General features: G+C 52.1%; 1 protein-coding gene across 3 annotated transcripts; it reads right to left on the bottom strand.

The window, feature by feature from the left end:
- Positions 1-394: 394 nt before the first annotated feature.
- Positions 395-11,332, bottom strand: P2RY2 (purinergic receptor P2Y2). Of its 3 annotated transcripts, none has more exons than XM_074860535.1 (3): positions 11,207-11,332; positions 9,358-9,403; positions 395-3,939 (listed from the first exon to the last, which is right to left on the bottom strand). In XM_074860535.1, exon 3 carries the CDS (start codon positions 3,933-3,935, stop codon positions 2,862-2,864), a length of 1,074 nt encoding a protein of 357 aa, XP_074716636.1. In that variant the 5' UTR covers positions 3,936-3,939; positions 9,358-9,403; positions 11,207-11,332; the 3' UTR covers positions 395-2,861. The 3 variants fall into 3 exon arrangements, with proteins under 3 accessions (XP_074716636.1, XP_074716635.1, XP_074716638.1); XM_074860534.1 differs by lacking the exon at positions 9,358-9,403 and adding an exon at positions 5,405-5,874 and having other exon boundaries at positions 11,207-11,316; XM_074860537.1 differs by lacking the exon at positions 9,358-9,403.
- Positions 11,333-11,642: the final 310 nt, after the last annotated feature.

Here is an 11,642-nt window from a genome sequence, read left to right as displayed (position 1 = left end):
CATCAGACAGTTGAGTTGCTCCTCTGGATCTTTCTGTCTCTGAGAAGCAAGGATGTGAGACAAGCACTGGTGTTACTGGGCTTTCTGGAAAAGGGAAGACAGTAGCAAGATAAAGTGAAACCCTCACCAATGAGCTGCTGGGTTTGGGGGTGCTCCAGCAGCTCTTTCCATCTCAGCTCCATCTCACCTTGAGCAGGGATGAGACCTGTCCTTTGGGGTGACCATCTCCTCCATGGACTCCTACAGGAGTTCAGATGCTGGAGGTATCTACTGTGGAGCTGTGTGGACAGCTGTATCAGGAGCTTGGAACACATCTATGACATTCAACAACCCAGTTTCTGTCCCCAGCATCCCTTCCTCTGTGCACATATCGGAGGAGATGGCAGAAGAGTGCTCATAGTAGAAATAAATTTATTTACTATAAGAAATCTGAGGTGTTTGCATGTTACAAAAATAAAAATGTACAGTCATTGTCACAAAACCAACTTTTTTTTTTTTTTTAGTATAAGTTAGTGCTTTTACAAATAAAACCAAAATCTATATATAAATTTCCAGTTGGTACCTCTCCAACCGCTCTGCATGTGAACAGTGCCACTAGCTCGTGCGGGATCGGGACCACAGAGGGACCCCCCCTGATGGGACTGGCAGTGTTGTCCAAGGTGGTTGTTTGAAGCCAGCTGATGCCAGCTCAGAGTAAGGTGGAATCGAGGAGCAGGATTGCAGGAGTGAACTTTGAGCACATTTTTGCTGAATTATTCAGAGCACGTAACTTGGTGTTCATGCTGCTTTCTGGCAAGTGTGAGAGACCAGGCAAGACCTGGCCTGGAGTAACGTTTGTACCAGTTCAGCGCTTTGGTTGAATTAATTTTTCCCAATTATTTGTCTCGCCCTGGTGACTATAATGTGACCCTCCCCATAAAGCCAAGCCTTCACAGGCAGAAGGAAAAAAAGGTGTTGCCACAGTGCAAGTCCTATCTTAACCCAATCCTATTCTAAAAGTTCACTCAAGGATGAGATGAACCACCCTACAAATGTCCTATTTTTCTTTGTCAATGGTGCTCAGAGCTGAGACAGTCTCCTCCTTTGCCTCCTGTGGTTGGGACATTGTTGGCTGGGACAAGAGCCCTCCATGGGACCACGGCTCCACTGAGCCGGGACCACAGGAACCTCCCAGTTAACCCTGAATGGTCCCAGTCACCCCTGACTGAACTCGTCTGGTTATGTCGCGGCGTGTCTTTATCTCCACCAAGCCACTTCATAAGAAGGAGGGATAGGAGAAACTAAGAGGTCTGAGGAATCAGTCTAAACCAGCATCAAATGTGTTTGCCTAATACTAAAATAGAACCGATCCTAAAATATGACTCGTCCAGTGCTGCAGCACAAGCAATTTTCATTTTTGGGGTGAGGAATCAGCATCCTCGTGGCAAAGCTGGTCAAGGAAACCATAGACCTTGGCTCTCTGTTTTCTAACCCCACAATTAGAGAGAAAGACCGAGTAGACCTTCTGGGGAAGTATTTTGTGGATATTTTCTCCGGTTTACTTTGAACTGTCCTGGCTGACAGGGAATGCAAGACCAAATCCAAACAGGACTGGGGTTAAGCTTAGCACCATGTTTACTGGTATGGCTCCTAAACCCAGGGTTTAGCATTGCCAAATTTCCCAGGGAAGGTCTACACTGTCAGTAAGGGATATGCTGATTGGCTCCAGTGGAGCACTGGGATTACTGGGATTATGGGGAGACCAGGCAGCAGCATCTGGGCAGCATTTTGGGTCACACCAAGCCGCTAAAGGTCACAGAGGGCTGTCACCTCTGAGCAGAAATAAGGATGTGGCAGCACTCAGCCAAGGGGGTGAGCAACGGTCTTCACTTCTTTGCTGGAAATATGAGTCACTAGTAAGAAAATTAAAAACAAGACATGAAGAGCTCACCCTAAATTTTGATGAGCTGGAGATGATGATTAAAGTTAGCAGCTGAGAGAAAGCTACGGGTTCCTAAAAACTTTTCAAGAGTTGCTGTTGGGAAGCACTAAGGGGTCTCCTGGAAGATGTTGACCCCACTGGAGAACTCTAAAGGTGACCTACTTGATGGTACCACTAAACTCCAGTGGGATGGTACCAGTATACTCCAGTGGGATGGTACCAGTATACTCCAGTGGGATGGAAGGTCTATCAGCAACCTTTTTAATGGGAAGCCAGCCCTTGGACAGGATCTGGGAGTCCCCTTCCGGCTCTGCCAGCAGATGCCGGGGATTGAAGCTGGGAGAGCATTTCTTTATGGATGCGAAGCTGTGGGAGACCCTTTCCTGCTGCGGGTGGTATTTGCGCTTGACATTTTCATCGCCCTGTTTAGCAGAACCGCAGCTGACTCTCCTCATCGACCAAAAGCCTTTCCTCCCTTGCCAAGGCACAGAGAAACCCTTGTTACCTCTGTGCCAGGGAATCTGCAGAAGGGCAGAGGGATTTCTTTAGGGGAACTTTTTGCACACAACATTTCTGCTTTAGAAAATGATCTCAGACATACAGGGTGTGATTTTTTTTTTAGAAGATTTGGCCACCATGATAGAGGTCACCCAGCCTCACTGGTGGAGAGATGCCATTCAGCGTTGAACAGAGGCAGGCTTGGACGAAGAGGCAGAGATACGGGGTTTGTGTGTAGAACCACAGCCGCAACTTCCTGAAAAAACATGTTTGAAACAGTGACAAGCAGAGGACCTCATTTAACATGGACCATGCCGAAGTGGGTGCGAGCCAAGGCACCTCAACCACCAAAAGCCTCGGGCCCCGAAGCATCCTGACCTCCCTCCACACCTGGGATAAACCCTTCTGTCTCGGAGATGGTGCTAGCCGTGCCGGAGCGGAGCTAGGAGTTCACATCCCTGGATAACGTGGCTGTGTCGCTGCTGGTTCCCAGGTGACTGTTGGGCACGATGCCCAGTGCCATTTCGTTTTGAGGCTTCCCTGGCATTTTGCTGCCCGCAAACTTCATAAATCGTTGTCCTGCTAAGAAATACAAAATGGGATCCAAGCAGCTGTTGGTGCTAGCCAGGGGACGAGTCACCTTATAGGCCAAATTGATAGCATTGAGGGTCTGACAGCTCAAGTCCCAGCTCCGGAAGGAGTAGTACAAGGTACGAGTGACATGGAAAGGAAGAAAACAAACAATGAAGACCATCAAGACAATGATTATCATCTTGACTGATTTCTTTTTGGATCGGGACAACCGGGAGATGCCCCGTGTTGGCTGCAGCAGCCTCCGGGCCATTAGACAGTAGCAGACGATAATGATGAGGAAAGGGATGCAGAAAAGCAGCACCAGCATCACCGAACTGTAAATGACAAACTGGCCAAAGAGGTCCTTGCTGGACGTGTCGTGGCAGGTGATGGTGTCACGCTTCACGCTTGTGGTGACGAAGAAGAGCACGGGCGACTGGCACGCGACGGTCACCACCCACACGATGACCGACACCCTCTGGGCATAGCGAACGTGTCCCCACTGCAGCGACTTCAGCGGGAAGCAGATGCCCAGGAATCGATGGATGCTGATGCAGAGGAGGAAAAGGATGCTGCAGTAGAGGTTGGTGTAAAACAAGAAACGGACTATCTTACACAAGCCCACACTGAAGGGCCAGTTGTCCCCCATGGCATAATAATACACCAGGAGGGGCAGGGAGACCACATAGAGCGTGTCGGACACGGCCAGGTTGAACATGTATGTGGTGGAGGCATTCCAGGTCTTGATCCTGAAGATGAAGACGTAGAGGGCCAGCAGGTTAAGAAAGAGCCCCACCACACACACGATGCCGTAGGAGACGGGCAGCAGGACATACTTGAAGTCCTCATCAAATATGCACTTGTAGGTGTCTCCTGTGCCACTTGGGTCCAAGGAGCTGTTGATGACTCTGGTCCAGGCTGGAGGAGTTGTTAAGTTCGCCATCACCCTGGAGGAAAAGCAAAGAGGCTGTAAGGACACAGAGGTAAGGAGTCCCTGGAAGAAGTGGGTTATATGAGAAAACCCCAGTGCCACCATGCTGTGACACGCTGCGTAGTCCATACTGTCATTACTATATACTATTTCTATACCCTTCCCTTCTCCTCCTGTCAAGGTTGCCATCAATGCTGGGCTCCAAAAGCTACCTGCAGCCATGGCTCGCTGTCTGGCAGGCAGTGCCATCTCAGTGCAGGTGACAATGACTCAAGAGGTGGCAGTGTGTGCCTCCTGCCAGCACATCGCATACCCACGAAGACCGTGGCCTCATTGCTCTGGGTGTTGACACAACCAAGGTAGTCCCTAGCATGAAGAATTTATGGTCAAGCAGATAAAGGGAGTTTTATTTACCCTTATCTTGCATCTGGAGCACAGAGGAGGAATAAGCTGCTCTAAAGTCACCAACAAATCCCAGGCCACACCTGGGAGTCCAACCCAGATCTCCTGCAGCCCAGTTCAATGTCCCAATCCACCCTTCCCACCAGGTTCACACAGAAATTTGGTCTCCTGTGCTACAGAACAGGAAAGATGCTCCATTCTGTGTTTAACCATCTATGAGAAATTACTCAGCTGAGCACTGTGAAAGGTAGGTCCTACTAAACCCCAGGCAGAAAGGGCAAGAAAAGGGAACCGTGCTCTTCAGTGAGCAATCCCTGTGACTGGCACAGGCCTGATTTCAGATGTCCTCAGCTCCTTCTGGCAGAGCAAACATCACCACTACATCTGGAAGCCCCTGTAATCAAACCTTGCCAAAGGAAGCATGTTTTCCACCACAGGGGTTCTGTCTGGGTTGTTTTTTGATGATGATGATGGGTTTTTAATGGGTTTATTGTTGGATTGATAAGGGCCATCTTGCTGGTCCAGCTTGAGACCTGCTCCTCCAGCATCACCACCACCAGAAAGTCTGCCCATGCTTGTGAAAAGCTGGTTTATGCATCAGAATGACCAGTTGAGATGAGAAAAATGGACTCGAAAGAGTCTCTGCAGACACACAAAGTCTGGCGCTGTCTGTGTCAGGAGGGACAAGGGCCCTTTTGTGCACTGGGGACAGCCCACGGCTCAGTCGACACATGATCGCTCAGCAAGCCCATCGGCCAGGAATCAAATTAAAATGCATTTGCCTCCCTTCCTATAAAAGAAGCTGGTTTGATCTCACTGCCGTACCCTGTTATGGGGAGCCTGTGGAAATGGGGTTACAGGGAGATGCATCCAGCACAGAGTAAAGGTGCGCTTTGCATGAGTATGTGGGATGTGCCCTGATCCAAATCTCACCATGATTTTAGGTGAAAAAAAGCAATCCCAGCCTTCTCAGCTATACGGTTCAGCTCTAAGCTGGTGCTACCACGCTGCAGGATGGCATGGGCATGCCCTTTCTTGCAAACAAGCACCGTTTTGAGCCAGAGCTATCCTGCACCTACCTCCAATTCAGATCCTGCAGGGAAGGAGGCAATGAGGGTCTCCTAGAAGCTGCCAGTCCAGAAGTTCTCTCACCAAAGTGAAGCACTATGGCATTAAAAAGCACCTTGACAACTCATAGCTGATGGAGAAGGGGTGAAGTGATGTCCCCAGCCCATCACATGGGGATAACTCCAGTCCTTGTTCCAGGAACTGGATCAAACAACCTGTCCAGATGTGGCATGGTCACGATCCCTGATGGTGTTTCCCCTATTTTACTGCTTTTCCCCTTGGAGCAGACCACAGGCAGTGCTGGCTGAGGCTCACGCTTCCTGAGGACATGGGCAGAAACCACACACACGCTCACACCCTGACTAATCTGCAACATCTGCAGAAAACCAAATACAACTTTGGGAACCACTCTTCAATGAACATGAGGAGCCAGGACTGATCTTGCTCTGCTTCCCTCAAGTCCTCAGCAGCAGGGTTGTCTCTGCGGATGGAGAGAATCACAGAATCACAGAATCGTTTAGGTTGAAAAAGACCCTTAAGTTCATCAAGTCCAATCATTAACCTCACACTGCCAAGTCCACCACTAAACCATGTCCCTGAGCACCACATCTACACGTCTTTTAAATACCTCCCGGGATGGGGAGTCAACCCCTTCCCTGGGCCGCCTGTTCCAGAGCTTGACAACCCTTTTGGGAAAGAAATTTTTCCCAATACCTAATCTAAACTTCCTCTGGTGCAACTTGAAGCCATTTCCCCTTGTCCTATTGCTTGTTACTTGGGAGAAGAGACTGACCCCCACCTCGCTCCAATCTCCTTTCAGGTAGTTGTAGAGAGTGATGAGGTCTCTCAGCCTCATTTTCTCCAGGCTAAACCCCCCCAGTTCCCTCAGCCGCTCCTCACAGGACTTGTGCTCCAGACCCTGCACCAGCTTCGTTGTCCTTCTCTGGACATGCTCCATCCGTAGGCCAAGGTGGGGAATCTCCTCCAGCGTGCAGGGCAGCATGGGCTGCCCCACGCCATGCTGTGGCCACAGATGGGCCAAGATGCACATCTCCATCTTCAGGACAAGGAGCAAACAGGGCTCTCTGGTTGGCTTGAACGGGGTAATCACAGAGACAAAACCCTGCTCACAAGGCAGCCTTGTCCTTGCCATCGTGCTCTCCCTCTTTTTCCTTCTGGAAATGCAAAAGCCTTTCTTTTTTCTTTTTTTCCTTACTTTTGCCCAGAATCCCTAGGACAAAACCTGCTGTGTCTGTCAGGGCCATGGCTGCAGTCCACCCCCTCACCCCTGGCCCCGCTGCATCCGCAGCGAGCGAGCCGGAGAGGACATGGCCAGCCAAGGCGTGTGAAGGCACAAAAGCTGGCAGCTGCCCTTTCCTCTGCCTACGGGCTGGACGGCACGAACGCCAGCTCTTACAGTGATGCATTGAGCCCTCGGCAGGGACGAGGGGAGGGAGAAAGCAACAGCAATCCCCAAGGATGCCAAGCAGGATAAATACTTCTATGACTACCAAAAGCAAACCCACCATGATGCTTTGGTGAGGACCACCTGCATCTGTTTCATTGGCTCTCCCGGCCCTTCCTGGGGTCATGGCAGGAGGTTTTTTGCTGGTGTTAAATGCAGGTGACCATGCAGAGCTTTTTAAGTGCCCTCCAGCCACCCATGCCAAGCAAGGGCATCACCCCAACCAGTTCCTCCATGCTGGACCACGTGTTGGGTCTAGATGAACCTAGTTGCAACGGCTGGACCATCTCTCTCTTTGCAGCATGGCCTTGGACTTATTTATCCCACGGGATATTTTTTTCCCCCAGAAAACGGGTCCCATCAGCTGTAGGGGATGAAGACAGGATGGGATGAGAGGAGCTCAGGAAGATCGGTGTTGCAATCCCGGCAGCCACATGCCCTCAAATATATATACCCACAGGCATGTGCATGTGACGCCAGCATCCCAAAATGCTCCCGTAACAGTATCTACCATGGTCGGGCAGGGGATATTTAGATGAGTCAATACGGGGAAGGAGGGGGCTGTCATTGGAGAAGGTCACAGGCAGCTGAGGGATGAGCAGCACCCAGGGCCAGCACAGGGGGGTCATGGGTTGGACACTAAATCACTGAGTAAAGGGTTTTAAACCTGGATTCTGCCCCGTTTTTCAGCATTCCCAGTGCCATCCCAGCAGTCACCATCCATCCTGTGGTGTTTTGTGCTTGGGAACCTGCCAGCAGAAGCAAAGTCACAAAAGCAAACAAAGCGCAGCCAAATCACGGCTGCGATGAAGGCGTTTTCATGGCGGGTTGATGAGGTTTAATTGACCTTCCCAAATAATTAATGTGGATTAATTTACTGGCAGGACCTCACAGATGCAGCCCTTCATTCTGCTGATGGGAAGCTCTGAGAAATCAAACCCACGTGGTGTGGATGCACCAACTGTGACCACAGCTCCCACTGTTTCACGCCGGAGGTCGAAACCACGATTCATTCACCGCATCTTCCCCACCAACTCCTTTGCAACAGACACGAGGAGAGCGTGGGTGTTTTCCCTGCCCTAATTTATAGGCATTTAGTAGACTCATCAAAATCCTCACTCTGGATCAGGAACTACTTGAGATGCTGGGAAGTAAATGACCTGGCATCGTTTTTCTCTCCTTTGGGATGGTGGTTGAAACCCTCCACAACCAAAAGCAAATAGACGGCGCAGTGGGATGCTACTGAGCCTGTCTGGTTGGAAGACATGAGATGGGACCAGGCTGAAATTTGAGCCTGGCCAAACTGCTTGGTTTCATCTGCCCTTTCCATTTGGCTCCTTTCTGCCGCAGTGACCTTCAGCTCCTCTCTCCTCCAGGCTGGCTCTGGCCACCGGCGTGGGCTGAGGACATCCCCAGCTGTCCCAGTCCTGCCACCCACATGCCTCCCCAGCGCTTCTCTCCAGGGATTCCAAGGCAAGATACCTCCGGGATACATTTCCAGGATACCTAAAAGCAAGCCTTAAGCAGCTTATGGGGCTTTACCCATCTCCCTGCCCAGAGCCCCAGGCAACTTTCCTTTTTTTACCCTCCATGGGTCTGACCTACCCCTTCCCCCATCCCCAAAATAGCCAGATACCCTCATTTCTTCTAAAATAAGCTTGCAAAGAATCTGTGTTTTTCTTCTTTTCCCCTTGGAAGGCACTGGGCAGCTCTGCTCCAGCCGACAGAAACTGAAGCAGCCCCATGCCTCAGTTTCCCCTCCTGCCCCAGGCTGAGAGGCAGCAGAGTTGAATTTATTTTCTCTGTAAAAAGTATTTTTCTGGGGGAGTTTTGGTTTCCTAGGGGGTTTTTCAGTAACTTGACACAAGCCAAAAAAGAGAGAGAGAGTTTGGATAAAAGATATAATGACTTAAAAAGAACTTTATGACTGTCTTTTTAAACTTTGAAACTGTCTTTTTCTGGGAATTTCTGGTTTCCCCCAAGAAACTCCCTGAACTTCTCGCTGAATCAATCCTCCTCCAAGCCTTCACTTCCCAGGCGGTACCAAAACCTCCTGCCTTTGTCCACACCACGGGAAGTCAATCCGGATTAACCAAAACTGTGGCTTTAGAGTGAATTAGATAAAAGCATTAAACCCATCAGTGCTGGAGCTCGTGCATAATTAAAGCCGCCTTCGTTTGAATGAACCTGACTAGATTCCGAGCACGGCAGGTCTCTGGGGACACATCCTGCTGGAAGCAAATATCACCTTGTCCAACATTTAAGCTCTTCATCGACATTTCCCTCCCTGCTACAGCAAAGGTGATGTCCCTGAGTGGTTTTCCCCGGCATCCCTACATCACCTGTCCTCGGGACACCCTGCAGCATCCCGTGGGGTTGGGAGCAGATCCTATTTGAGCCTCCAAACCTTGATTTTTATGTCTTGCAGGGGGAAAATGGGATGCTCACATCCTTTATACTTTCTGGAGATAGAAAGGAGACTTGTGTTGGTTTTTATACCTGGAGTTTGACTTCGGTTTTGCCCTCCACGATTTTCTGGTGCTCACTGGAGGAAGCAACAGTTGAACCAGAGAAGAGTGTGGGATCAGTTTCTGGTTGATCACCTGCTTTTAGTAACTGTTTTACCTTCCAAGCCCCATATCTGGGAGAAATAACATTTCCACAGAGACCTAACAGCCTCCTGCCCAAACCAAGGGAGTCACCCATCAACACCACAACCCCTCCTTCCCACAAAACCAAATGCACTCTGCCCATACGGGAGATAACCAGCATCCGAGACTGGGGATAACGCAATTATCGGGCTCAACCACGCGGCACCGTGAAGCCAAAGCAGCACGGAACCCCAGAAAACTCCACACGGGGCAGACTTTGGGGGACAATTTACTCCTCCATAAGGAGCATCCCATGGGAGCAAAAGGGTCTTTGCTTCATGGACCGGTTCCTGTTAAGGCTTTAACAGGGGATGTTCAGCATTAAGAAGGGAGGATGGCGTGGCCGGCAGCACGCTCCGCTGCCAGCAAACTATTCATGGCTTTGGCTTTATGTCAATAACTGGAGATAAAAATCGCATCGGGCAGAGACAGGGTAAAGCCACGCGGTGCCAGGACAGTCAAAAATACTTCTCGGGGTTTTATAATCCACTAAGCCCCAGGATGTGGCTGCGCTCCAGGGCTCAGCAGTGTATTTAGGGGTCTCCCCCTTTGCTCTGGATCTCCTTAGCCCACCAGCCAGCGAGGCCGAAGGCCAGAATTCCCTTTGCTCGGGTATAAATGAGGAAGAGGAACTTGGGGCACGTGCCTGGTGGTAATGAAATGGCCCAGTTTTGGCAGCCATGAGCCTTGAGCTGGGGCCACCGTCCCCCAGCACCGGTGGCCCCCCAGGAGCAGGGTTTGCTGCTCCCTGCCTTGTGCGCAGGAAGGCAGTGGGTTGCCAAATGGGTTTTGCAATAAGCCGATAAGAAAACTGGAGCAGAAAGAGAAATAAGATGCTTCGCCCTTAAAATTGCTCCTGCAGTGATGTCACCCAGCACCCAGCTCTGGGGAAGAAGGCGTTTTTGGGGTTAGAAGCTATTAAAAGGAGTCAAAGGGTTTGAAATCAGACTCACCGATCCCAGTGCACACTAAAACAGCCCCAAATAAATTACACAGGGACCCCAGCATGCAAAGAGGTGTTAAAACACAAGCTGGAGTAAAGCTGGGAGTCAGCTCTACAGCTTTTACCAGAGGTGTGTACAGGAAACCCCTGATAAACAGCCAGGAAATTCCCCCGGGAAGGGAGAAACTGAGCGGCCAAAGAGATTATTGGGAATTAATGCATAAACACGTAAATAATTCAGGCAAAGAAGAGCAAAGGGAGACCAGGAGGCTTCCTCGAGTGCCTGGCATGAACCATTCATGCCAGCACCAGCCCTCGCCAGCGGCTCGCTGCCCGACACTGCCCCGACCACCCCATCTTTGGGTCAGTTTGGGGGTTTTGGGGCAGTTTTCATGGCGGTGTGTGCAGTACGTGGGGTGTGAGCAGCCCCCACCCCGAGGAGGAGAATCGGGGTTCGCCTCTGCCCTTGCAGTGCCCCGTTCCCTGCTTTGGGTGCCTGGGGACCCTGTGTCACCCATGTCACCCACCCAGCACCAACTGCCACCCGTGTGGCTGCGGGTGGGCACAGGGGTGTCCCCCCCACCCTTGTGCTCACTCCCACACCCTGCACGCCTTGCACACCCGGGGGGTCGCCCCCCCCCCCCGCCTCGTCCCGTCCCGCACAGTCGCACAGGGTGGGCAGGACACGCACCCACCCACCCGCACCCCTCCCGGTCCCCCCCCGCCGCCCCCGGCCGGATGCGGCTCCGCTCACCGGGGGATGCCGAGCTGGTGGCTCCGTGGCCGGGTGGCTCCGTGGCCGGGTGGCTCCGTGGCGACCGTCCCGCTCCCTTCAAGCGGGCGGCGGAGGCAGTTCCATGCCCGGGGCTCGGTTCTTTCCCCGCACCCCCCACCCACCCCCCCAGGGCCCGACCCCGCCGCCCCCGGTCGCCGCTGCCGCCTCGTGTGAACCGGGCAGCGGGAGGGGGGACGGGCGTGGGGCCGCACCGCCCTCCCCGGGGCTGGGAGCGGGGCAGGACCGGGGCTGGGACCGCCCCCGCCACGGGGATGGGACCGGGACAGGAGCACCTCTGGGGATGGGGCCATGGATGGGATCAGGGCTGGAACCGGGGCTAGACACCCCCCCACGGGGCTGGGACAGGGAGAGGAGCGCGACCGCTCCCTCTTTACCCCCCCACCCCCGCCGGGGA

This window comes from Strix uralensis, chromosome 2 (assembly GCF_047716275.1).
Source record: "Strix uralensis isolate ZFMK-TIS-50842 chromosome 2, bStrUra1, whole genome shotgun sequence".
NCBI lineage: Eukaryota > Metazoa > Chordata > Aves > Strigiformes > Strigidae > Strix > Strix uralensis.
The sequence above is the reverse complement of the archived record's forward strand: the minus strand, read 5'-3'. Positions and strand labels throughout refer to the sequence as shown.